This window comes from Python bivittatus, unplaced genomic scaffold (genome assembly GCF_059951505.1).
Source record: "Python bivittatus isolate LINGU-HERP-01145 unplaced genomic scaffold, Pbiv_v1 ctg000560_np1212, whole genome shotgun sequence".
Classification (NCBI taxonomy): domain Eukaryota; kingdom Metazoa; phylum Chordata; class Lepidosauria; order Squamata; family Pythonidae; genus Python; species Python bivittatus.
The window spans coordinates 10,111,857-10,139,455 of NW_028277083.1; the positions used below are offsets into that span (position 1 = coordinate 10,111,857).

A 27,599-nucleotide genomic window follows, 5' to 3' on the forward strand; every position below is an offset into this window, starting at 1 on the left:
TGGTTCGGTTGACAGACATTGCAGGCCCCATAGAGAAAATAGTCACGGGTTTATCATGGACTGGGGGGGGTGAGTTTCACATAGCACACACTGCCCCTGGTGGCTCAGGGGTGCACTGCAAGCTCAGGGAATGTAGGGCAAAGTAACGGCTGCCAGAGGGCACTGCCCCCGGTGGCCGGCTCGGGGCTTATGCATTTAGCTCATACTGCCCCCGATGGCCCACGGGCGTACTGCAGGCGCAATGGGAACGCAGGGCAAAGTGACATCAGCCCTGGGACGCATGACCCCCCGCTGGTTCGCGGGGCATTGCCCGCTCCGTGGGAAAAGCACGCACCGATCTTCGAGGGCCAGCTGGCCTCTGAACCGGGACCCTTCCCCTCCCCCGGGATCTCCTGGTAGCCTCCCGACCCTGCCGGGGCGTGGCCAGGCGGGGGAAGGGGAGGGGCCGCGCGCCCGCAGTCGCCGCCCCGAAAGCGAAACCGAAAGCGCCGCCGCCGCCGCCGCCGCCGCCGCGATGAGCTCCGCCGGAGGGGCGCGGAAGCGGCCGCCGCGGGCAGAGGAGGGCGACGCGGCCGCCAAGAGGCCGTGCGAGGCCGGCGCCGGGTAGGTAGGCGGGGGCTCGGCCGGGAGGCGCCCCCCGGACGCGCCGCCCCCTGCCCGGCCCTCGGGCGCTGGACAGGCCGGAGACCCCGGGCCCATGCGCCTGCCCCCCGCCCCGGCGCTGGCAGGGGGCGCAGGATCACGGTTCCCACCCTCCCCAGCCCATGGCGCTCTCGGGCAGGGCCTCCCCCTCCATCATCCTGAGCCCCTGAGCGTTACCCCCCTCCATAGGCCAGAACCTCTGTGCCCATGTGCCCAGGACCACGGTTCCCACCCTCCCCAACCCATGGCACTCAGGCAGACCCTCTCCCTCCATCATCCTGAGCCCCTGAACTCTACCGCTCTCCATAGGCCACAACCTCTGTGCCCATGTGCCTAGGACCACAGTTCCAACCCTCCCCAACCCATGGTGCTCTCGGGCAGAACCCCCTCCCATCATCCTGAGCCCCTGAGCTCTACCGCTCTCCAGAATTCACAATACATTTGAATAAATCGGAGCCTGATTTTCAAAGGGGATGTTTGGGGAGGGCAGCCAAGCCGAGTGCCCCCAAAGCGAGCCTGGGCGCTTTTCAGAGGAAGAAAAGGTTATGCTGCCCGTTGGCATCTATCTTGGAAATTGCTTGTGACGTGGAATTGTCCCAAACACAGATCGCTTTGGGCAAGCTTTGGCAGGAAGGGTGCAGTACCCAAGTGGCTGGATCTCAAAATAGCAAGATTTACAACAGCCGATCCAGCCGTTCCGAAGCAACTGGGGGGCAGCGGAATCTGCAGTGAGAGAAATAAATATTTTTTTTCCCCGAGGTCCATCCTGAAGAAATAAAGGCCTGGCTTGTATTGTCCGAGGTTTGCAGGACGGACCGCGATTGGGGCGGGTTAAACGCTTCGGGATGAGATATTGAAAGCGCTGACAATTCTTCAAGGAACGTGCAGCTTATTTCCCCCCTTGCTAGATTTACCTATTGATGGAATATAAGGGTTAAAACGCAATGTGAATTTAAAATCTCAGCTGTGTAATACGGCATAGGACGGCAGGGCGATAAATTGAAAGGCGAATAGGATTGAAAAAGTGGTTAAATTCTAAAAATCTTGGGAAAATTGAAGAAAGCTGTTGTTGTGGGGGTATTGAGGCTCAGAATGAAATACGTGTTAAGGAGATCTGGGGGGGCCTTGTCAGATTTCTTAAATGAGAAAATCCCTCAGCTCCAAATCCAAATTATACAGGAGAAGGTTATCTTCTCTCAGCTTTTATAATATCTTAGAAGTTAACACTTTTACAGGCAATGGGTTGATCTTATGGACCCCCCCCCCAAAAAACCGGGGAGAAAACAGGGCTGGAAAAGAAGGGAAGAATGTCACCCGTTTTGGCTTGTGGTGTTATTTTTTGCTTTTATTTTTCTGCTGTTCTTGCCTGTGTTTAATGGTTTCTTTCATTTGACTGATTCTTTCCCATTTTTGAACAAACAAACATGGGTTGAGGGCCCTAAAGTGACTTATTAATTTAAAATAAAACCCTTGGTACAATGTGAGTTTTTGGATGAACCTGAGCTTACGATCCTCTCCCTGATTCCGAGACTTAGTGCTAGGATATGTAAAAAAGATTTCTAGTCTTGGCTGAAGACATTTGGCTTGAAATAATGGCATTGATGCACCCACAAGCTCTAATTCAGTGTTTCTCAACCTTGGCCAGTTGAAGATGGGTGGACTTCAACTCCCAGAGTTAGGGTTGAAGTTGCTGGCTGGGGAACTCTGGGAGTTGAAGTCCACCCATCTTCAACCGGCCATGGTTGAGAAACACTGCTCCAGTTGGTCAACACTCCCTGGCAGGTCTCCTTGGAGACTTCTGGAGATAGAAAATGGCAGGGCAAGATGAACATTAATAACATTATGAGAACCATAATAGTAGAAATGTGAGTTTCTTTGTTTTAGGTTTGGGAAAGAGGAAAGAATTCTTAAGATATAGATCACGAGATTACTTTGGTTGACCTTGGTATAGTTATTTCATCTTCTGGTGGGAGAAAGAAAGTTGAAGGCATGTGGACAATGATGGCCTACAGATCTCCAGATGTAATTAAGCCCTTACTTTGCTGAACCGTAGTTTATTGAACAAAGTACAGTTGTCTGGCTTTGCGAAAGATACTAAGCCCAAATCAAGCAAACCAACATCATTGTTTTGTATAAAATATGTACTTGTCTAGGTGTTAATGCCTACAAAAGCCTTGTTTGGTCTTACCTCAGGGTATTTTAGAAAGCCCCTGAACATTTGTGCTCGGGTTTCTCCAGAAATGCTTTTTACCACTATAGACTGTGTATTAGCAAAGGTAAGTAGCTAATATAATTTGCCATGGTGGAACATATTTGTAGGTCAGGGTGGAATTATTGGGTTCTTGGTGTTCTTGAGTTTGTCTTCTGCAGATGTTTCAGGCCTGGTCCTGAAAAAGAGAAACAAGCATAGAGAACACCGAGAACCAAACAGATGTAATTTGTGGTTATTTTAAACTTGTAAAGAGCTTTGAGATGCTTCTTAAAAAGTGGGTGTCATCATATCCTTCCCCACTTTTCTCTTATACGGACTTCCGCTTTTCTCCATCCTCTTAAAATAAAGTTAGACACATAGGGAGCTTAACTGTTGCACCCAACCTATACCTCCCTCCCTACATATGTATTTGTATTATTATTATTTATATATGTCTTTGGTTTTATTGGATTTTATACTATTTTTATTGTATTTGGATTATGCAAGTGGCCAAGATTGAGAAACACTGAATTCGAGCCTGTAGGTGCATCATAAACGCCTATTTTAATTAATATTTATTTGCTGCTTTTATTGTAAACCGCCCAGGGTCACTTTCTTATGAGACGGGCGGTGTCCAAATTTGAAATATAAATAAATAAATATATTAGAATCTACTTTTTGTTTGGACACACCCAGCTTTCTGGTGCACATCGATTATTTATGGATTTGTCTTTCCCTTTCCCTTCTCCATGGCTTTTCCCAGGATGGTCAATTTTTGTCCACAATGTGGACAGAAGGTAGAGGAACTGTTCCACTTCTGTCCTGCCTGCGGAGGCCGGCTTCCCGTTCAAGAAGAAGAGCCGATGCAGATCACTCCGTCTCCTTCTCTGAGAGGTACGTGAAATTCGTCAAACGTGGCTCGTTGCAGACGGAGAAGTCTCGCTGATCTGGAAGCTGAAGAAAATAACCTTGTGGCTAAAACGGGAGAAGGCTTTTGCTCCTGGTTTCTACCACTTGTTGCTGGTGTAATGAAAGTGTGTAAATCAGCAGGATTCTTCTGTCTGACCTTAGCGGTTGTAAGTTCCTACTGAGCAGAACTGAATCGCAGGAGTGTACTACAGCTATATTCCTATACTTTGAGCTGTGGTTTATTGAGTAAACCACCATCAGCTAGGCTCACACAACTTCTTAAGCTGTAAACCATGGTTTTCAGGCCACAAGGGCTGGGTTCACAGGTAACAATAAGCCCCAAAGACGTGAACCACAAGTTGGGTTGTCAGCCTGGCCATGATGTCTGCTGCGGATGTAAAAAAACAAAAATCTGAAGGACCATTTCTAGACCAGAGCGCAGTTTCAGAGGGAGGATTAGAAGAGCCAAAGAGGGTAGAGTTTAAGCAGAAGTTAAATTTTGACCGGAGATCCTGAATGTTTGCGGAGTGTGGCAATGTAGCAATGTAGTAAATAAATCTCAGTTTTGCTTACATTCTTACACAGTTACAGACTATGTCCTCAGCCTAAAGGCTCTGCTGACTTACAATCACCAGTCAAGGCCTTTGGCTTACTGGAGTAAGGGACTGGAGCAACTCCAAAAACTTCTGCCACACTGAATTTTGGAAGGGAAGGCAGAAATAAAAATAAAAATAAATGGCAATTAAAGCATCAGGCATTCATTCCAAAAGCATCTTCCGCTGAATTCTATGCGATTTGCTGCCAGGTAGATAACCCAGCCTCAGAGGGAGAGTGGTTTTTCAGAGAAGGGGTCAGGTGGTAGAAGAAAGAAATCTCAGATGAAAACCAGAACGTTTGGCTCAGGATGTTAGCCAGACGGGGGAACGTCAGTAGAAGTTCAGGTTTCCACATGAACATTGGTTTCACCTGCCTTATCGTACCCCATTTTTCCCGTTTTTCGCATCAGAAATGAGGATGACATCGTGGAGATGACGAAATCATGGAAGCCAGCTAAGATGAGGTCACTCCCCCTGTCCCAGGGATGCTAATCACCCATGCCATGACGTCATGGCACACTTTTCTTAGTACACGTCCTTTGCATGACCAAGTCACCATGCGCGTGCTGTCCTTGTGGCTTGTAAGGGATGCCTGGGCCTTCCGACTGCCACTGTGGGTAGAGAGGTGCCCAGCCCCTTTGCTGCCCGCCACAACGGGGCCTGAGAGTTGTCCAAGCCTGCTGCATGTTGCTGGCCTCGGGCCTAGTGGGAACGTTTGGGCCACTCCGACGGCACCGTCTCATCTCTCGCTCAGAATTAAATCAGGACCTCCGAGATCCGCTGCCGCAGCCGCCTGAAAAGAAGAAGGTGCAGATCGTTTTTCCAGAAAAGGGGATATCTTCAGTCTCCTTTAAACAAGTTTCTCCCCAGAGCTCGACAGCATCTACTTCTCCAAAGGCGAAAGGTAAGGATTTACAGGTACGGCCTGCATTAGCGATGCGGCGAACGTGACCCGTCAAGCTAGTAGCGACGGTTGGATCGCAAACTCTCATTCTGCCTCGCAGATCTGAAGAGCAAAGCGATGCCCCATTAAGCCCTTTTACTTATCTCATCCCTGGGCTTTCGTCACCTGCACTTCATCCCTGTTCAGCCTATGCTCTGCTTTTAATATTTCTCCCTTCTATTCGCCCTTCTGCTGAAGAACTCAGCAGTATGCCTAGGCAATTTTTTTTTTTTTAAAAGCAAACCTTTTCCGTAGGAATCAGATGAAAGCAACGACCGACTGAAGTTCACTGTTTGAGCTTCGTGGCTGTTCTGCATCCTCCTCTACACTGTAGGAGCTTGATTTAGGCCTGAAAATCATTATTGAAAAATGTTATTGAACAATAAGTATTGAAAAATACTGAATGGGGAGTAGTTAATTATACTGAAGGTAATACGGGTAGTCCCCAGTCTAAGAACGAGTTCCATTCCCAAGGTTTGTCCTTAAGTCGAATTTGTACGTAAGCCAGAACAGTGTTATTGTATGGAGTATTCAACTCAAAATGAGTATTATTACTGTACAAATAGTATGGTGTAATGAACTTGAACCCTTGTGGATTCAACTCAAATCATTGTGTATTTAACTTGAGTCTTGTTATACTAGGCTCTGTTCTTAACTATGGATCGATTGTAACCTGGGCATTCTTAACCCAGGGACTACCTGCACTTAAGTACCACTGTTCAAAGCACCTGTATATTCTAATTTTATATTTTATTTTATTATTTTATTTTTTAATTTCTTATAGCTGCCCACTCGAGCAGACTCTGGGCAGCTTACAAAATCAAAACACAGTAAAAACAGTTTAAAACACAGCCCAGACCAAAATAATCATTGCAGTAACAGCAAACCACAACAGGAGCCCCACAAGTACATATAGCCCCAGGCCGGGGCTAAAGCCAAGTCTTAATATATGTTGTAGTGTATATTCTTGCGTTATGATAAACATCTGGCTTTTCTGACAGGCCAGGGCAATCTCTGACTTCGCATGAGCGATGCAATCTTTTAAATCTTTTTGCATTTCCCTGAGGCGGTAGGGTGTTTCTGATTCCTTTTGGCTTCCTACAATTTGGTTTAAGGTGCTTATTAACCATACAAAATGAATGAATGAATGAATGAATGAATGAATGAATGAATGAATGAATGAGGCCTTCTGAGGTAGGTAAGTGTTAATATCCCTGCATTTGAGATTGGAGGTAGGATGGGGGGCTACGTTAGTGATTCCTTGGCAGAGGTGAGATTCAAGTCAGATCCTTCTTAGCGCCTCGGTTGGTATAACATCTTCCACGGAGATTCATGGGTCTGTTACTGAAAGAAGATGGCCGTGGCTTCTTAACGCCTGTCAGTCGTTCAAGGTGGACCAGACTAGGAAATCAAAATCATGTACGCTAATACTGCTTTTATTATAGGGTTACAGTAACAGAAGCTTGCAAGTCTGAATGCACCTCCCCCTGCCTTCCTTTATCTTTGTGAGAACTAGGGAAGGTCAAGTCTGAGACGCTTTCTCAGGTTACAGTTCTGCTCTGGACTCAGATTTCTCTTTATTTGACCGTTGACTTAGTTGTGGGTCTTCCTCCTGTTCCTCAAGGTTGTTCTCACAGCCCATTGCAATGCCCAGCCTATTTGCTGCAGAAAATATCTTTTACTGAGGAATCTCACCTGCTTTCCTCTCTGTCAGAGCAAGCTAAGTAACAGGAGGAGTAAGATGGACACTAGGATAGTAGTTAAGGTTGACATAGGCAATACTGGAATAATGGGTGGGGAATTCCACAGTCCTGGATCTCTTCAGGGGCCTCAAGACCTTTCTTGGGCAGCTGGGTTTTGTTGAATAGAAACATTTGTGCTCTTGATGCCCTGGGCTACTGGTCAAAATAAGCAGAAGTCATCTCTCCTTGTGAAGCAAAGGTGGCTACGCGATCACCAAAGAAGGACAAATGTACTTGCGTGAAACTTCTCCCGGAGCGTGAAATCTTGACAGACCTGAACAAGAAGGAGTGGATACTTGGGAAGCTTCTGAGCAACACCGACCATGGGCTGATGTATGAAGGTATTCTGTGTGATCACATGTTGGGGAGACAATATTCAATTTGGTGTTCAGTTTTTCTGAAGATGAACCTGTGTGGAAAATGATAGATCTGCTTCATGGATGAATCATACCCTTTGGGGGACTTTATGATTTCAAGTGTATTTGTGTATTATTTCTATTGGTGTTACACTTTCAGTATTGATTATTATTGAAGTGTTGAGCTTTCCTTTTTTTAACATCAATACCCCAAACAGCTCACCATCCAACGTTCGTGCAACCAGAACGTTGATATAAAATTAAATCAAACAGCAGCAGAAACGGAAGAGTAAGGGAAGCATTGCAGTCAGGCCACCTTTATTCCCCACGGGAAGCTAAATGCTCTGACCCTAAACCTTCAGTTTTACAATCAGTTCTTTTGATTCCAATTCAGTTTCCCCTTTTTGCAATCAGAATTTCTTTTATTGATGTCACAGAATTTTATGACCCTTCAGTCGATACGAATCTAAGCAGCATACAACAAAGCAACGTAACGGTGACAATCAGCATAAAGTAATGCAAAAGTAATACAAATAGCATTCCAGCAACAAAAAGTATCTTGGACCCTCATTAATACTGTTATATTCTCACCATGCTGCTGTTCATACGTAAATGGGTGGGTGGGTGGGTGGATGGATGGATGAATAGATGGATGATAGATGGATGAATAGATAGATTAATAGATAGATGGATGAATAGATAAATGGATGGATGGATGGATGGATGGATGGGTGAATGGATGGATGGATGGATGGATGGATGGATGGATGGATGGATAGATAGAATCTTTCAATACAATAAAGGTATTTAAAAATAAATGAGAAAAAAACACACAGTTATGCCTTCTGCCCTTCTTTCTATCGAGTAATTACCATCTTACTCTTTTCTCCATCTTCTTTGGCCCTTTTTAATCCCCAGATCCAGAAATCGATCTGATCTTTTCTTCTTTCCACAAAATTCCATATAAGGCTTTCTTATTAAAAAGTTATCGTTTTTTCCCTGACCAAATTGGTCAGCTTCGCCATTTCTACAAGTTCAGTTAGTTTTATAATCCAGTCTTTAAAATAAGATGAAGGTGTATGCAGAAATATTGTCAATATTTCCAGTTTTTCCAAGGGAAGTGAAACTGTTAAGCTCTGTTAGGCCCTGCATATTTAAGGGCCTAAATGTATCTCTCTTGCATTCCCTATCAATTTGTCGTTTTATTTTTTCACAGCAAGATCAACATCTGAAGTTTGTTCACCGAAGCAGAAATACACCCTCAAACTGGTGAGTTCAAGTCTCCAGGTTAGAAGTAATGTAGAGCATTTCCATATACCAGAACTGAATTTTCAGCTTGCTAAAGAAAGGAGAGCTCACATTCATGCTTGTTGCTGTCATTGACCAATGTTTTATACACATCTAAAATTTTAAAAATACCAAGAAAATTGAGAACCATAGGAAAAGATAAGAAATGCATAAAAAGTAGGAGAGATTTGCTTTGTCGTACTTTAACTTGTCAAGTCCCAGGAATCAATTGAATTGCATCTAACCCAAGAGACTGAGGCAGATTTAGGGCAGGGAAAGGGTACAAGCAATTCCAAGGAATCCTGCAAATCCCAAACTGTCTGTTCTGAGTCTGATAGCGTCAGGCCCAGCCCAAGAACAACGGTGAAACAGTCTGGTTGAGTTCAGCTCCTTTATTTGCTTACACCTTATAGATAGAATCTTGCCAGACGAAATCTGTACTACTCTAACCTAGTGGATATACCCTGGGAGATTCTAGGGAGTGGCTATCCTGAACCCCTTACGCTTCCCACGCTCCTGCTCTGGACTGTGTTGTCTTTTGTCTCCTTGCCCTTCCTTGAATGCACTCCCTCCTTCCTGAGAATCTCTGTTGCTATCCATCACATTACCCTCCTCTTCGTAGATATATTCCATCGCAGATAGGAAGGTCTCTTGACACAAATTAAGTCAATGATGTCATGCCATTGAATAGCCTTGTCCCCAACATGGTCCCTTTTCACTGTACTGAATTTCATTGGTGTTTAGGCTGGGAATTCTGGAATTGAATCCAAGCTATTTGGAAAACAAACTTTGAGGAATGCAGGCGAGGATTTCTTTGGTTGCTGGACTCAGATTAGTACCTAAATTTGATTTTTTTTTTCCTGTTGGAAGAATTGGAAAACCTTGGTTGTACTTGAGCAGCCACTGAAGCAAATAAAGCTACTTTCTTTTTTTTCTTAATATATAAAAGTTATTAAAAGTTTTTAAAAGAAGATAAAAACTAATACAAAGAAAAGAAAGGAAAAAAAGAAAAAGACAAACGTGCAAAAAGAAAAGATAAAAAGAAATAGAAATAAGAAGCTTCTGATTTCCTTTGCAGCAAACAGAAGTATGATTACAAAATTACAAAAAAAGCTCTTTTTTCCTATTATCTAATGTTTGCTAATCATCAAAACCGCAAATCAAAAGTTCATATTTTTTCTGTTTCATGGAAAAAGTCTGTCAAGGGTTTCCAGTCAGCAATAAACATAGATATTCTCTTTTCTCTAATCAAATAAATCAATTTAACCATCTCTGCAAGTTCCATCATCTTCACCAACCATTCCTCCATTGTGGGTAGTGCTGAACCTTTCCACTTTTGAGCATATAATAATCTCACTGCTGTTATCATGTATAAAAACAAAGTTCCATGACTTTTTTCCAGCTGTTGATCCATTAGTCCCAAAAGAAAAAACCTCTGGTTTCAATTCTACATTAGTCTTTAAAACCTTGTGAATTCAGCTCTACTTTGGAAGGGCTCCAATCCTTGATTGTTCTCTGTTTCTGGGAATGACTTTCTGCTGTGGACATTATCTCTGTTTTCCTTTTGGAATATTAAAAAATATATATATTAGTGTCCCGTATGATTTCCTCTATGTTGAGTTCTTTATAATCCAACATTTGCTTTTGTCTTTCCATCAACTGAAGTTTGCATGTTTTGTCTTTTAAAAAATTGTCTCCGGTTATCAGGGACTTAAGGAGCAAAAAAGGAAGAATTTGGAATTTTGCAAACTGCTCACTTAAATAATGCATATAGCACATAGAAGCTTTGATGTTTTGGTAAGAAGGCATGGTATCTTCTAGAGCAGTGTTTCTCAAACTTGGCAACTTTAAGATGTGTGGACTTCAACTCCCAGAATTCCCCAGCCAGCACACTGAATTCTAGTTCACCCATGCTGCCTGGGGAATTCTGAGAGTTGAAGTCCACACATCTTAAAGTTGCCAAGTTTGAGGAACACTGCTCTAGAGAATGGGAGAAGTCAAGGACTTCTCAAGGAGAAGTCAAGGCACCAGAAGTATAGTAGAAGGCAGCCAGCATGGCAGAGTGGTTAGGGATTAGAGCTGAGAAGAACCAGGTTCAGCTCCACTTTCAGCCATGGAAGCTCAGTGAGTTATGTTGGACCAGTCACTCTCCACCTCAATCTCCACCTCACAGTGGAGAAAAAGTGGACGCAAGAGTGCTATGTATGCCTCCTAGAAGCAAGGTGAAATATAAATCTAACAAATAAAGAACCAAATAAGGGCAAGTGCCCAACCCTTTGCTCACCAGCAAACCTGCCTGAGGTTTCAGCATTCACAATTTATGCATTTTTAGAGTAGTTTTTATTAAAAGATTTAACGTATATAATAAATACATTCAAAGAAAAAAATATAGTAAATGTGAAAAAGGAAAAGGAAAAGAGACAAAGAAAAAAGGAGGTAGAAAAAAAATAAAAGAACAGAAAGCATGAAAAAAATATATAAAGAAGTGGCTTTCAATCTTCCTCTCGGCAGTTATACATGCAATTCTAATCTAACCTCTCTAAGATTACATTATAATTCCCTTCTTTCTGTAACCTATTCTTATCATCAAAATCATAAGTCACAAAATCATTTTCTTTCTTATGCCAAAAGTCCATAAGCGGGTTCCAGTCATTGATGAACATCAATAATGACCTTTCTCTAATCCAAAAGTCAGTCTGTCCATCTCAGCAAGTTCTGTCAATTCCTCCATGGTGGGTAATGCCGAATCTTTCCATCTTTGTGCATCTAATAATCTCACCACAGTAATCATATATTGAAATAACTTTCCATGAACAATTTATACATTTTAAAATTTTGTTCCGGGCTATAAAACGTTGCCCTTTTCACTATAGGGAGAAATTCTATACCTGATAATTAGCGCAGTTCGAATGTTTTCTGGATCTGCTTTAGGAGTCTACACAGATCCCTCTTCCACCTTCCAAAGATCAGCAACTTCACTTGCCTCTAAGACGTTTGAGAAGCTATACAGACGTCGTCCCATTTCTGTACTTGCCTAAGAGATGGCACTAAGTCAGCAGAAAGAACTTCAGTCCTGCCTATTGTCTTTTTTTCCTCAGGATGCTAAAGATGGGAGGCTGTTTAATGAACAGAACTTTCTTCAGCGAGCCGCCAAGAAAGTCACAGGTAAAAAAAAAAAAAGTTGGAGGGCTCATCCAGCCCTCTCAGTGGTTCTCAGGGGCACGAACTCATGACACCATCTTCAACCTTCTCCTGGCCCACCATGAAGGCAGTCTCCAGTCTGTTCTTGTTCTGCTTCAAAAGTGGGGCGGTTTGGGGGTTAACCTCTGCCAGCACAAGCTGTGCTGAGTATCAGTCTGCAGCAAACCATTCCAAGGTGAATTTAGGGGCAGGATTTGCCCTATCTGCCTGTGCCCCCCACCTACCCCCAGTCCTTAGCCACGGATTTTCAGGGCTATTCAACTTTCTGGCAGTGAGAGAATCCAGATTCTTCTCCAGTGTCATAAAGCCATTTCTTCTCTCACCCGTGAGCAGGACTGACTTATCCACTAGACACAATAGACTATTGTGTCTAGACACAACCTAGGGCCCACAATCTTTTGTTGTCGCTTTTAATCAGGAAGACTAACAGTGAGGGAGAAGTATTTATTTTCATGCCTTGCCTTTCCGCCCTGAAAATACACACAATGAATAGAATGCAGATCCATCATAATTAATTGGCAACAACTGATCATTATTGCAAGATGATACATAGGTAATTTGCCATTCCCAATTTCTCTGCAAAACTATGAAGAAAATCATATGAAATACAATTTTGAAGGCTCTTGTTTTGATGGAGGGAGGGGCCCACGAGGGCACAAGTCATCATGCAGCCTTGCCTGTGAGAATAAGTGGTAGGGAAAGGAGACGTTTGTCTTTCGGGGGCTAATTCTGTTGCCCCCAAAAGACTCACTTCCCCCAGAAGAGCTGGTGCCCCACTTTCCTTCCCAAAGGAAGCCCCCCCCCCCACTCCCCACAGCTTAGGTGGTGTAGCACAGGGGGTTGATTTAAACATGTGCCCAGCAGGCTTGCAAAGAAAACTCTTCATGTTCTGTCTGGTTTTAATCCTCGAAGGGAATATGTCAGTACTTGTGTGTTTCTCTGCATGAGAGAACGATGGGCATAGGCCAGTGGGGGATCAGTTCATTTTATCAGTCAGGCATTTGTCATGCAAACCATTATTTTTAATGGGTATTAATCAGTGATTACTAATTTTTTTAAAACTCTGCTGCCCTTTCTGGAGTATGGTTTCTGGCAGGCATATATCCTTCTGTGCAGATGGACACGTGTATTTATTATTGCAGGGGGAAGGGGGAATGTCCAGGATTGGATCCAGCTGCATTTGGCAAGCTATGTGGCCATGCTATTGTCCCTCTGACTTTGTAGGCCCCAATTTTCCCTTCTGTTTTAGTTGGAGATGCTCTGTTGTTATAATGGTATGTGGGAAAGGCCTTGGGAGACAGAGTGAAGAGATGCTGCCAAGGGAATGATCAGGTAAGAGAAGGCATAACCCGCAGTTGTATAATGGGCAGGGCAAGAAGCTCAGAAGGGACCCTCCCTAGTTTCTTGGGCTGTAGAGGAGATGGAGGGAGAATTGATTGATGTCCATCTTACTAGATAGACCAGACAGGAAACACGACCAGATGCCCAAGAAATTAGTGGGGGTGTCTTCTGAGCCTCTTGTCCCACCCACTATGCAGCTGCAGGCTATGCTGTTTCTTATCTGGTGGTTCCCTTGATAAGCATCTCTTGGGCCCGTCTCCCAAAGGTTTTCCCACATACCATTACAGTTGTAGAAGTGAAGTTGGTTGATTTTGATTACAAAAGAATATCAGAGGCTTCTCTCCCTTCTGCTGGGAACTTTACTTTTGATGGTTCAAATGGTTGAGTTGTGGGATATTAACTGGGGGGGAGGGCAGTCCAAGCTGCTGAAGGGACATAACCCTCTCATACTTTTTCTGCAATCCGAGTTAAATCTCCTTTGCTCCTGCAGTTATGTGTCTCCATCTTGATTCCCTTTAAAAATCTGTCTCCAAAAAAAGCAGCAGTCCAGGTTGGGAAATTGGGTATAACCCAAGACTTTTGTTTGTGTTTGCATTTATTTTTTCTGTCTATTTTTCTCGGAGGCACAGGTAGGAAATAGGTCATCTTAAATTCAGGGCCAGCTTCCAAGTCACCTTGGAACTAAATGGCCTACATTTGTCCCATCTGATCTCTCCCTGCAGTGGAGAAATGGAAGAAGCAATATTTTAAGCCATTCCTGGGGATTCCTGAATGCGTTGGCTTTGGCCTCCATGGGAGTACTTACAGGTGAGTCCCTATGATAAAGGATTTTGATTTCTGCTCTCCTCCCATCTCACGCCAATCCTGTACATCCTCCACTTTTTGCCCCATGGCTGAAGCCCTTCGTCTGTGACCATTCCTCGCATGGCATGTTGACTTGAATAGATCTGGGTTGCCCCCCAACCCATTTTGTATTTAGTCTTTTTGTTCCTGTTACCATGCTTCCTGATTTGCACACTTCTATACTTCGAAGGAATACTGAATTTTGAACCTATGACCTCCAGGAGAGAGGATGTTCTGGGAAGTCTAGAAGGATAGGGCAAGTCCCTGGAAATAAGTGACTAACCTCCCTAATTCCTAGTGGGTTTTACCAGCAGATGGACCAAGAGTTGATGCAAACTGTGATGGGAGGCCCAATTCACATGCAACATTATCTCCTTTGACTGGCAGGTTCCTGGTTTTTCCTGATTTGGGTCGATCCCTTCAATCAATTCTGGATGACGGTGGAAACAAGATGACGGAAAAGGCTGCTTTGCAGCTTGCAGTCAGGCTGGTATGGGATACTAGGAAGGCACAGGGTGGGGGAGGAATTTCTCTAATGGGAAGAAGGAGTGGCCTTAAAGGACAGGAGGAAGAGCCTCTTCTAAGGCAATGGTTGGATAAAAGAAACTTGAGTCCAGAGCTAAACTGTAACCCGAGAAAGCGTTTCAGACATGATCCTCCCTAGTTCTCATGAATGTAAAGGGAGGGAGGGGGGAGTCGCATTCAGACTTGCAAGATTTTGTTACCACAACTTTATAATAAAAATAGTATTAGCTTGTGTGACTTTGGTTTCCTAGTCTGGTCTGCTTTGGAGGGCTGACAATTTCTCACAAAGTTCTCTTGATTCAGGTCAGGTAGAAAGGAAGGTGTTTCATTTACTTCCATTTTAGGAGGCCCACCCCAATCTACAGATTCAGCAGCATCATAATGTAAATCGAAAAGGGTGAGAAACAGAAAAGCTGGAATGTTGAGAAAGGGCCCCACCCCCAGATGCACACCACAAAACGGTCCTCTGGGCTCGAAAGCAGGGCAGAACAATGTTATTTGGATCATCTTCTGAAAGGCTAGAAGGGAAGGGATCCAAGGATCTCCAGAACATGGAAGCCCCAACCAGAAAGCTCTGCTTTCTGCTTCCAGGGCTGATGACGGTTTGCTGCTGCAACAAGGAGGTCTTAGACACAAATCCCATCCCTTCCTTTTATTGCTCAGAGCATTTTCCCCCAAAGAGGCATTTTGCAGGACTGATCCAGCCTTTAGGTTAATATTTGATGGAGAAGGGGAGCTCTGCAGTTCACATTGCTTGTAGTTGTGTCATCCCACTCGAAGACATTGTACCCAACTGCCCCAGGAAGCAGGATTGTTAATCAGAGCCTCAGATTCTTCACAAACCAGGACTTGACCATGGGCTGTGATCCTGGTGGAGCTGTCCTTCACCCCCAGGTGCCCTTCAGCTCCAATCATGTTTAAGCAAGTAATGGGTGGACCATCCAAAGATTTGCCATATCCATGTTGGGTATTGTAACAGGCATATGGCAAAGCCTTCTCCCACCCCCACCTCGCTATTTCCCACCTATGGAGACTATTCCGGGATCAGTAGTCCTACAAAATGGGAATTTCCATCACTGACCCTTCGTGTCTGCCTTTATCTTTGCCTTAGGTTGACGTTCTGGAGTACCTTCATGAGAACGAATACACTCACGGGAATGTGGCTGCTGAAAACATATATGTGAACCCAGCTGATCTTACTGTGGTAAGGCAAGGAGCAGAGGGCAGGAGAACAAGACAGTGTTTCTAATCAGGTTGTAGAGAAGTACAGAAATGGCCTTGAAGAAAAACTGCCATTACAAAAACATCAGCTTAGCCCAGAAAGACCAGAGCGGGTGAGGAAGAAACTCAAGACTGACCCACCTTGACTCTCTTTGGTATGAGAGGGAGGGATGGCAAAACACTGTCAAGCTTTTAAGATTCTGTTATTGTAACTTTAACAATAGAGTTCTAATATTCCTTGTGGTGTCTGCTTTCTAACCTGGTCTACCTTGAAGGGTTGATTCCGCTTTCCCAAGGCAGATAAACCAGATTTCCACTGATTACACAATTATTTTACACCTCTAAAAGTTGTTTTACTCTCCTGCCAACCAACACTGGCTATTATTAATTGTACAACAAGTGCTTATTAGGGAGAAATGAATTTCCTCCTTCATGAAGGAAACTGCTAAAAATGTGACGCACTGCCTTCATGGTCTTCCTCTGTCATCCCTGGAAGGAATCATTTGGGGAATGGTTTCCATGGTCACAAGTGCTGGTTAAACTGGTTCTGACTTTCATGCCTTCTTGGCTGTCCAGATTGAGGCCTTAGGGCTATTGCTAAGGCCACAGATGAACTGGACTTGCCAGCTGGTATGGGCTGGTAACTCTCTGCCTTTTCTTGCAAGAGAAATAGCTTGTTTGGTGTTCTTCTGCTTTTCCCCCTTCACATCCTTCAGGTTACTTTAGCAGATTATAGCTTTGCCTTTCGATACAGCCCTGGGGGAAAACACGTGCCTCAGCGGGACGACAGTCGGACGCCTCATGAAGGCAACTTGGAGTTCATCAGCCTGGACAACCATAGGGGAGCTGGTGAGATCGTATGCCTTAGGAATAGAGGGTCACCAAACACCAAGCCATTATTTTTAACCTTCATCTGGCTCTTGACATGTTCCCCTGAACCCTGGATAATATTTATCCAAGATCTGGCCCCTTCTTAGTCTGCTAGCTGATCCTGTGATCTCCAGAACGTCTCCTTTATTCAGATAGATAAGGGGATGGATTAACTGTGGCTCTGGTGTGTGATTATCATGCAATGAAAGGAAGTGTGAAAAATTGGCCTTCTGTCCCACAAAATGATGGTGACTTCTCAGCTGCTTTGTGAACGTGGCGTAGAAGCTCTCTAAAACATGGAAGAGCTTCATTAATTGTTTAGATATGTTAAGACAGATCAGCTTTGGAAATATTGGGAAACCGAGCCTCCCGTTAAAATGGTAGCTTATTGATGAGTGACTTTACTATATTCCCATCTCCATTTCCGTGGGGTGATAAGTATGGAAATCTGCTTCCAGTATTTCTTATGTGGATCTGCTTGTTCCTTAACAGCGCCTTCCCGTCGGAGTGACCTTGAATCCTTGGGTTACTGTCTGGTGAAGTGGCTACGTGGTATCCTTCCCTGGTCTACAATGCTGACAGATCCCTGCTTGGTCATGGAGAAAAAAGAGAGGTGTGTGCATTTGCACACCTTTGTTGGGTGCAGAACAACGTTCAGCTTCTCCCTGGTCTTAGGAAAAGGAAATGCGATATTTCAGCTACTACCAGCAAAGGCTGCAGTCGCTACTGAGTGTTGATAATAGGATCCTACCCTTCCCGCATGCGGGTTTCATGCTTCCTTATTTTTCATCCTGGACACAAAAACTCCCTGCTGCCAACAGATAAAAATTTGGGAACAACTTGTTGACAAGGGTCAAATGTCACTCATTCAAAGATCAGGCAGGCCTTGGCTTTGGGGCATTAAACCTAGTGTTCAAAAGGTAGGAGTTGAATCCCAGGATAGCAGTGGTGAGAAAGCAGATTTCAGCTCACCTCCTAACATCAGAGATGCTGAGGTTGCCCCTTTGCCAGTCATGTTAAAGCAGACACTGGACAGTTATCTCTCAGAAATACTACAGTTGTATCCTGAATTAGGGATCTTCCATCAGGCAAGTCTTCCAGCTCCCATCAGGCAGGTCTTCCAGAATTGGACAGTGTTGGGATTCGTTGTCTTTCTTGCAGGCAGGCAGCAGGGTGTGTGGGCTATGTTGTCAATGCACAATTCTCATCTCAGCTGTACTTCTCATGTTTAAGAGGTTCATCTTGTCTGTCACTGCAATTGTAGGTGCAGAGCAGATGTGATCAAGCGTCCAAGACAGCCCTGTGGTTGGGGAGCCATGCCAGGTACGGGCTGGTTGAATTGTTCTCATTTTAGTACCCTAGTTTTGAGATCTACTTGTGGGGTTACTTCATAGTTGTCCTCCCAACAGCTCTCCTGAGTTGTTTTGGATGAGAAATATTGACCATGACTTTGCATGGCCAGTTCTTTGACCTGTGGTGCCAGTGTAAAGCTGTGTTTCTCAACCTTGGCAATGTTAAGATGTGTGGACTTCAACTCCCAGAATTCTCCAGCCAGCAGAATCATGATCTCTAACCCCAAAGGGGAGCAGCAGCTCTGGGCCAAGCTTGTGGTCCCGTGGGACCCTTTTTCTCAGGGAAGAGAAAGGTTGGGCTGTGGGGAAAGCCCTGGGCTCTGCTGCTGAAAAAGAGAGAGGGGCTTGAAGGCAGGAGAAGCCGTGGGTTGAATGTTCCTTGACTTTTCCAGGCTTTTCATCGGGGGAAGAAGGGCAGCATTTGCAACAGTTCTTGACTTTGTGAACGAAAAACCAGTAGGATCTTGACTTCTGTCTCTCTGTAATAACTGAGTTCTGAGTTCTGTTCTAGGATTCTTCTTTGATTTTTGTTTAACCTGCATTTTCACTGCAGTTTTAAAATTGCTCACCTTCTTATGGGAAAACCTAGACCGTGTGGCCAATGGTGAAGGGTGCTGTTGGGAAATGTCTAGATGGCCCTACAGTTTCCCTTTCCCTGGGTCTACAGCAGTGTTCCTCAACCTTGGCAACTTTAAGAGCTGTGGACTTCAACTCCTAGAATTCCCCAGCCAGCCATGGGGAATTCTGGGAGTTGAAGTCCACACCTCTTAAAGTTGCCAAGGTTGAGGAACACTGCTGTAGACTCTGCAGTTAGGAATTCTTGCATCTCAGGCCAGCATTCTGGCTGTAACAGCAAATAAGCTGTGTCCTTGTGCTGTACTGTCTGGGGAGTATAGATTTGCTTTTTTGTGTATTTACATATCTGGGAGACATCCTGATAAATTGTTCTCCTTTCCCATTGTCTAGAATGGTCGGGTCTGAACGTTATATAAATATTCAGTGTGATATTTCCAAGTTTGTCTCCTTTCTCCTCCTAATGCTCTCTTGTCATCTGTGTTTTTCTAAACGTTTCGTGCGTACCCCCCTCAGAAGCATAAATGAATTGGCTTTGGATTTTTTTTTTCTTTCAATTTATGTGAATCTGGGCAGACCTGGGTTCAAGACATCTGTCAGCCAGAGAAACTCACTGGGTGAATGAGCCAGTCTCTCAGCCCAGCCTCCTGCACAGGATTGTCGTTGGGATAAAATCAAGCAAGGCCTTCTTGTAAACTTCTTCAAACTCCTGGAGGAAATACAGAATATTAATCAAACAAGCAGAATAATTATACTATAATGTTGTTGTTTTTTTATTGCTGTGCTTTGCAAGTTCTCTGAGTGAACGCTATGTAGAAAGGCTGGTTTAAAATGTTGTGAGATTAGTCCTGGGGCTTTCTTACAAGCTCAGGATGTCTGCTGCTTGGTCTTCAGGAAATCTAACTAGAACATTGCCAAGCTGGGTCAGAAAAATCAAGTTTTTATCTAGGCCAGTGCTGGCTGGGGACTTCTGGGAGTTGAAGTCCACTCATCTTAAAGTTGCCAAGTTTGAAAAACACTGATCTAGGCCATAGGTGGGGCATCAGAAATACTGAAGTAGGGACTAGCTCTTTTCACTGTCATCCATAGAGATCTGTTTGTTTGATTGATTGATTGATTAATGGATTGATTGATTCTTTTTTAAAGAATCCATAAAGAAATACCTGCAACAAGTAATGGCTTTGGAATATGAAGAAAAACCAAACTATGAAGAACTCCGAGATTTATTTACGAGCCCTCTTCAGCTGATGAGAACATCGGCCTATGACTCGGTGGACCTCAGAGTAGCACCCTAGGTGAGCTGTGATTTGATTTGATTTGAAATGGCAAAACACGGGCCCTGCTGGGTGGCAGACTCTTGTGTTAGTATTATCTGCTCGAGGAGAGGAGAGGAGAGGAGAGGAGAGGAGAGGAGAGGAGAGGAGAGGAGAGGGAAGTTTGCTTAAGCTGGCCGCTTGGCAGCCAGCTGGAGATATCTGGAGCAGGCTGTCAAGGCAGCTCAGAGCTTTCGCCCAGCAGCTAGCCTGCGGAATTGAAACAGCCAGTTTTCACGCGTGAGGAGTGTAATGTGTAGTTCGACCCTTAGCAAGGCAAAATGAAAAGGCAATTTAAATTTGCCAGAAAGGAGAAGAACGATGAACCTTTTGCCCCTCTCACTTATGAGATGGTTTGTCATGCGCATAAGTCTCTGTGCCCATGTATTAGGAGCAATTATATCGAAAGCAATTAAAACCACCAAGCACAGATTTTGATATCGGAAGCAGCTTCGTTTGGGATCACGGCCAGTCTGGGTAACAAAAATTTGCCTTTTGCTTGTGGCACATCCATGCATCAAAATGGCTCTTGGCTAGTTCAGACATATTTAGCGATTACAGGTTTCGCATTATATTAATGGTGCTCACTTATCCTTTCATTAGATGTTGTTTTTGGCAGCAGAGAGCAATCTGTCATTGCTTAGCTGTTCCCTTTATCCTGCAAAACTCATTTTTGGGTGTGTTCCCTCCCCCCCCCCTTTTAATCTTTCAGAAAGCCGAACGGGAAGAGAAATGACGAACAAGAACGAATCCTGTTTGGCTTTGCAGCTCTTGAAAAATGCAGTTGATATTGGAATGTCGTCGCACTGGAGCAGTTGGCAGCGTGGTCTGTGTGTATGTGTGTTGCGTGTTGCTTTTTATCTCTGGTTTTTAATGGAGAGAGGGAAAGTGATTTTCTTGGAAATGTCTATTAGGATCCTGTTGTGTGGCCTTTTACGACCTCAAGATTTGTTTGGGAATTCTAGCTAACATGAACTTTGAATCTTTGCTTGGCAAAAAATTACTCAGACATTATTTATAAAGGGTAGCTGCCCCAAATATCAGTGTGACGCTCTGAACCTAAAAAAAAAGGTGAAGGATTGTAAATATTGATAGCCACTTTAATTCTGTTTTTAATCTTGCCTTTAGCGTGTCTGACGTGTTTTATTCTGTTGCAAGCTATCTTAAAGGCGTTTTGTCAGGCAGAAGGACGAGATAACAGTTTTTAACCTTTCAAATGTTTTAACCTTTCAAATGTTTTAACCTTTCATTGGAGATCTGCTTGTTGGGTTCCTTCATGGTTGTCCTCACAACACTTCTCCAGAGTTGTTTTGAAACACAAATACTGACTTTGCACAACCAGTTCAACCCCTTGTGACAGGAGAGAGTTTGCAGTTCGGAATTCCTGCATGCCAGGCCAGCGTTCCAGCCGTTAATAGCAGATATCAATGTGAAGTTCTGAACCTAAAAATAAGGGGAAGGACTGTAAATATTGATAGCCACTTTAATTTTGTTTTTAATCTTGCCTTTAGCGTGTCTTAATTGTTTCTTTTATTCGGTTGCAAGCTATCTTAAAGGCGTTTTGTCAGGCAGAAGGACGAGATAAAAGTTTTTAACCTTTTAAATGTATACTTTGTTGATTCTGTAGTAAAAGGTTGCATGGTGAGGTCCAAAACGTTTATTTTGTGTTCTCTTTGCATGGCAGAAAAATCCAGCGATGTTGGGCTCCTTTGGTAGGGAGCATTTGAGATAAGTTCCTGATTTCTGTGGGGATCTCTGCATTTTTCCCGGCTTTGGTCCACAAGGAACAAAAAAAGTCTTCATTGCCCTCAGCTCTTGTATCCCAGGTTGGAGGAAATAAAATAGCAAGCCAATAAAAACTTGGAAGAATTCTTTGCAGTATTCCCCCAATAAGCCAGGAATGTAAGCTAAGAACAAAGCCTGGGGTGTGATCCTAGTGCAGTGGGGAAGAGCAAGGCCCAAGATAATTCAAGATGAAGCATTAGCTTCTTGAAAAGACAGTCCAAGCCATTGGACACCAGGCATGTGCTTGTGAAGGATAAGACACTGTGTCCACACCAAGCGTTGAAGGAGTAGACCCAATAGGTTCTTAGTCCAGGTGCTGAGCTGAGCTTGAGAACTTGCATAGATGGTATGGATGTGGATTGGGTCCCCCCCCCCCCACTTTCATCAACCAGGGTTTGGAGAGGGGCATCATCTTCCTTTTAGGTAAACCTGAGTAGATGTTCTAGGCCCAACTCATATCCTGGAAAGAGCAACTCAGCAATCAGGAATAACATGAGATCGAGCAAAATGCACCAAGAGTAAAAAGCCCAGAGCATTTTTTTTGTTAAATGTTGTTGGCTTGTTTGCTTGACTCAGGGTTATACAGGTAGTCCTCATTTAGTGACTGTCTCACTTAGCGACCATTCAAGTTACGCCGTGATGAAAAGGTAACTTTACGACCAATCCTCGCATTTACGACCTTTGCAGGTCTGTAAAGCCAAGGAAAGCTGAAGTCAGATCGTAAGTAGCGTCGCAGTTTCACTTAGTGACTGCTTCGTTTAATGACTGACCTGCTGGTCCCAATTGTGGTGGCTCAACGGGGATGGCCTGCAGGTCACTTTGCTTGTGGTTCTAAGCAGCTTGCTCTCCCAGGTAGAGTAAAAAAAGGTTGAGATGGTCAAGAGAGTGCAAAATCACAATTCTCACCTCTCATACCGTGCCAAGGAAGAACAGCTGGGAGCATACGCATAGATGCTTTTTTAACCGGTCTTTTTTGCGCACCGAAAAGCAGAGATCATTGCGGCTGGCAAGCAGGACAAACTGGCAGCATGAACTACTACTGTTTGCAGTTCACTCAGCCAGCCATGCTCTTCCTCACCTTCTCTCCCCCTTGTGTTCAGTCCACGCTCTGTAGCAAACGTGCCAAACCAGAACTTCAGACTCTTCTTGTAGGACTTTTGCCATTCTTAGAGTTCTGAACCCTTTTTTTTTTTTTTAAAGTATCTCTGTAAACCTTGACTTATGCCTTTCCTTTACCTGCTGATGGTGGCATCGACAATAACATGCATGTCTGAACCTTGGAGACAGAGGGGTTGATGACCTAAGAGTGGCTTTACCACTTTCCCACTTCCATCTGCTCTACACCAGAATTCCTCAACCTCAGCAACTTTAAGATGGGTGGACTTCAACTCCCAGAATTCCCCAGCCAGCCATGGCTGGCTGGGGAATTCTGGGAGTTGAAGTCCACCCATCTTAAAGTTGCTGAGGTTGAGGAACCCTGCTCTGCACTGCAAGAACCAGTGCCTGTTAATAGAGCCTTGATGCCTCGCCTTCATTGGGAATGAGGATACTTTTTAAAAAAGTAATTTAATTTTTATGAGACGCTTTACAGAAAAAGTTGATTTAAACCAACACAGGCAAAGGGTGAGTAAAAAGAATAAAAAAGTAAAACGCACGTAAGTAAACAAGGATCTAAAAAAAGTCCTGGAGGTTACCATTTCCCAATATATTATTACTTAATTTTGAATCACAGAATACATGACATCATTTTAGAAGACTAAGAATGGCTATTAAGCTTTGAGCTAAGAAGAAATCATCACCTGAAATTATGATAAATGAATTTATATTAGATTCTCACCGATGATAATAGAACTGATGCTGAGAATCGAGTCCAATTTAAATCTCTCACGAAGTTAAAATTCAGACTCCATACATAGAGAAGCCCACATTTTGGATCAGGTAGACATCCACGTATTAAGTTGTAATCCAGGAAGGATTTCCAATTTGAATTGAAATCTTGAGTCCAGTTTACAGTAAATGAGGATACCATCAAATCCTGGCTCATCGACACGACTGCTCTGTTTTGGTTGGAGGAACAATTCCAGCAACTCAACAAGGTATAATCATTTCTGTTTCAAATAAAACTGGTGTAAAGCTGGTCCTTTGCGCCTGGTCTCCAAGTAACACTGTGGTCTCTTGAGGACGAACAACGTAAGGGAGCTGGTTGGTCTCTGACTAGCTTTTGTGATTTCCACAGCAGTGTCATCAAATGCAGTAAGCATAAGAAGACACACGTCAACTTTCTGTTTAGGGAAAGATTCTGAGCTATTGGGACACCAGCCAATGGTCAGCAGTTTGAAGTACGTCGAAAAGGACTGGGTGGATGTCACAGAAGGAGGTCATCTCCACCCGGAAGGCAAATTTTATTTGTTTGTTTGTTTGTTTGTTTGTATTTCAAATTTGGTCACTGCCCATCTCACTAGGGAGCACTTCTGGCCGGGTGGATGTCACAGAAGGAGGTCATCTCCATCCGGAAGGCAAATTTTATTTATTTATTTATTTATTTATTTATTTATTTATTTATATATATATATATATATATTTCAATTTTGGTCACTGCCCATCTCACTAGGGAGCACTTCTGGCTGGTTGATGGTAAAAGCAAGGATCAACATTAATCAAAATACATGTAAAATACCATAAAAACCATATTCATACATAAATAGTAATATCTTCCAAAGTTATTAACCTACAGGAGCATCTTAAAGGTGCCCCCCTTCTCACCCCACATGAGTTGGCAGAGTCAGGTCCTCACCCCTTTTGTTTGTGTATTTGTAATCTTTATTGTCCTTGTACTTCCTGTACAACGAAATTAAGGGCCACCCCAGTGCGCCTTTAGAAATATAAAAACCATAGAACCCATAAAACACAACCTTCACATTCCATTCACCATTGCACAACCCCTGATGCTACATTAATACTGCGCTACACGGTAGAGTTCAGTATAGTTACAGCTCTGAGATAAAAGCTATTCTTCAGCCTATTTGTCCTTGTTTTTATTATCCTGTACCGTCTCCCAGATGGTCATAGTTCAAAAACAGAATGTCCGGGTGGGATGGGTCCTTAAGAATGTTTTGAGCCTTCTTAAGGCAGCGGGAACTATAAAGTTCTTCCAAAGAAGGGAGAGGGCGACCATTGATCCTCTGGGCAATGGTGGTAACCCTCTGGAGCGCTTTCCTATCTGCCACTGTGCAGTTAGTAAACCATACACAGGTGCAGTAGGTTAAAATGCTCTCTCTAGTACAGCGGTAGAAGGTCACCAGCAGTTTTCCATTCAGTTGTTGTTTCCTGAGAAGTCTCGGGTAATATAATCGCTGCTGGGCCCTCTTCACCAAGGCTGCAATATGAGTGCCCCAGGTTAGGTCCTCCTTTATGGTCAGGTCAGGCCTTCCTTCCGGAAGGTCGAGAGAGTAACGTACAATTTGAGTGGCTTGAACATTTTAGAATGCCAACCGTCAATAAGAGATGAGGGTAAGAATGGAGGAATGCTAAGGAAGGTCAGCGTTAGCTATAAGGTCTGCCACATCAGCACAAAAGGTGTAGCTATTCTACCAATGAAGATGTCCACCCCTGGACATGATGATTAGAGGAGAAGTAATGCAATGGCCATGCTTTAATTCAGTGTTGTCCAAACTTGGCCACTTTAAGATGAGTGGACTTCAACTCCCAGAATTCCCCAGCCAGCCGTGCTGGCTGGGGAATTCTGGGAGTTGAAGTCCACTCATCTTAAAGTGGCCAAGTTTGGACAACACTGCTTTAATTGAACCTTGCAATTAACCTTTTGGTTGTTTCGACTAGCGTGAAGAGTCCTATAACACTGCAATAAGAAATCTGTAGTGTTCATGGATCCTTGTTCATAGGTTTTCATCCATGGCAAGCCTGTGGGTTTCCAGTTTGAACGAATATACCTTGCCACACCAAAGTTGCTTTGCTTCGTATTTGAGTTCTCCTAAGACCCTTGCAGAGGCTACATTGAAAAGTAATAAAAAAGATTTTGGAGCAATGAAACTTTGGGTAGGAGGTGGGGTGTGTGTCCTCATTGGATGTCTGCATTGCACAGCCTCTTCCTAAGGGAATGAAAAGCAAGTTTGCCAATGAAGTTGCTTGGATGAATAGGAATCTATACTACGAGGGACAGAAATTTCATACGGAAGAAATTTTTAAAATGAAAAAAATGCTTTCGTTCCTCTTAGAGGAAAAACCACGCGATGCAGGCTTGGGGGGAAAACGTGAACAAGAGGCAACCTAGGGGAAGAAATCAATGCCCAGCAAAGAAATTCTTCATTTTTCCCCCCCTACCAGTTCTTGGATGAAAGAGAAGTGGCTTTAGACATTCAAGTGAGAAAAGTTTGGGGAGAAATTCTGGTGGAGGGAAATAGGGCATTCTTGCAGGTAACTCTAAATTGGCCCAGGAACATCAGTGTGGTTCCTGACTTTCCTCTCTCACCCATGATCAGGCTTCCCACAATTTCAAAAATGCTTAGGAGAGAATAGGGGTGCCCCCTTCACCACCAAGGGGAAGACTTGCCTTACAGAACCTGAAGAAGTTTGCCCATGCTGGCTGGGGAATTCTGGGAGTTGAAGTCCACACATCTTAAAGTTCCCAAGGTTAAGAAACACTGCCCTACAGGACTGTAGCCAAAACAAGCTGCTGAGAAAGGAGGAGGAGAACATGCTTGGAGACGCTGGCAAACTATGGTTTAATTGAAATGCAAGAAGAGGGGGCCCTGATTTGAAAAGCCCAATGAAGATTGGAAGTGGCTTGTTTAATCCTGAACTAGCCCATTTTCTATGTTAGCACAATACCCTGAACCAGAACTCCAAACTAATCACCAGGCATCGTCCACTCCATAAAAATCTAATCAAGGTTAACCCTAACCAAGCCTAGCATGTTGCACAAATCCAGTCACCAGGTTTTTAAATGACTTGGTAGAGCTTGTTGGGTCAACATGCCTTCAGCAAGAAACAGAAGTTTGATGTGATGGGAGAGAGAATGGCGTATCCTAAAGACAAGCACCACTAGCGGGTACAAATCCTCAACTGGACCACACTGCTCACATTCTTACAAGTCACACTTCTTCTCAATAAAACCACCAAGTTTCCTGATATGGAAAGACTAACCAACTTGTTACTCGAAAAGCGAATTGTAAATAGGAGGATGTAAAAAAGGGGAAGCTGTCGTGCACCGGGTCTTTCCATTTTTGTTGTGGCCCTTAGAGAGACACAGATTAGGACTCCAAGTGACCCAAGGAGTCAAGTCTAGACCAGGCCCAGGGATCCCTCCAAAGACTTTGACCAGCAGTCCACCTGATGCCCAAGGAAGCAAGAAGGCTGGGGTAGTTGGAGCTGATCTTCCAGCATCGCCATCCCAGTGATGGAGGTGACCAAGACCTTGGCCAGCCATGCGCTTCAATGCATCAGCAATCCAACCCCACCCCTCCCCCCACACGTCCAGCCACCCCCGCTGAGATGAATGGGACTTGCCTTAAGCTGGAAGATGAAACGAAGCCCGGCTTCAAGGCCACCGCGGGCCCACCTTTGGGGACGAAGCCTGCAGGGTCTGGGAAAGGACCGTTCCCCCGAATCCCCGCATCGCCCGGAACCGGCGAAGATGCTGCGGCGGGGCCGGCTTTGGCTTGGCCCCCGCGCCTTGCCGACTCTGGTCGGGGGAGGAGACCGGGAAGGGACCTCCAGATGTGCTTTCGATCCACGGCCGTGAGAAGAGGCTGCTTCTGCTACTGGCAGCCGGGGCGATCCCCTGCGAGGAGGAGGAGGAGGAGGAAGCAGCAGCCGCCGCCGCCTGGGCAGAGAAGGGCGCCCCGTTCCGTCCGGCTCGAGGCAAGGCGCCTCCGCTCGCCCGCCCCCCACCC

The 27,599-nt window shown here is 44.3% G+C and overlaps 1 protein-coding gene and 1 long non-coding RNA gene across 3 annotated transcripts; one reads left to right on the forward strand and one right to left on the reverse strand.

Annotated features, from left to right (window-relative positions):
• The first annotated feature begins 388 nt into the window (after positions 1-388).
• Positions 389-21,756, forward strand: VRK3 (VRK serine/threonine kinase 3). 2 transcript variants are annotated; one of them, XM_088148174.1, is made up of 14 exons: positions 389-603; positions 3,597-3,727; positions 5,093-5,242; positions 7,218-7,364; positions 8,596-8,648; positions 11,765-11,831; positions 13,931-14,015; positions 14,439-14,541; positions 15,688-15,780; positions 16,514-16,646; positions 17,160-17,280; positions 17,932-17,990; positions 19,739-19,887; positions 20,618-21,756. In XM_088148174.1, exons 1-13 carry the CDS (start codon positions 515-517, stop codon positions 19,885-19,887), a joined length of 1,380 nt encoding a protein of 459 aa, XP_088004300.1. In that variant the 5' UTR covers positions 389-514; the 3' UTR covers positions 20,618-21,756. The 2 variants fall into 2 exon arrangements, with proteins under 2 accessions (XP_088004300.1, XP_088004301.1); XM_088148175.1 differs by having other exon boundaries at positions 476-607.
• Positions 3,721-27,582, reverse strand: LOC148214819 (uncharacterized). Its single transcript, XR_015797450.1, has 3 exons — positions 27,214-27,582; positions 5,526-5,630; positions 3,721-5,131 (listed from the first exon to the last, which is right to left on the reverse strand). It is a non-coding gene; the product is annotated as an uncharacterized LOC148214819 (long non-coding RNA).
• Between the last annotated feature and the right edge of the window lie 17 nt (positions 27,583-27,599).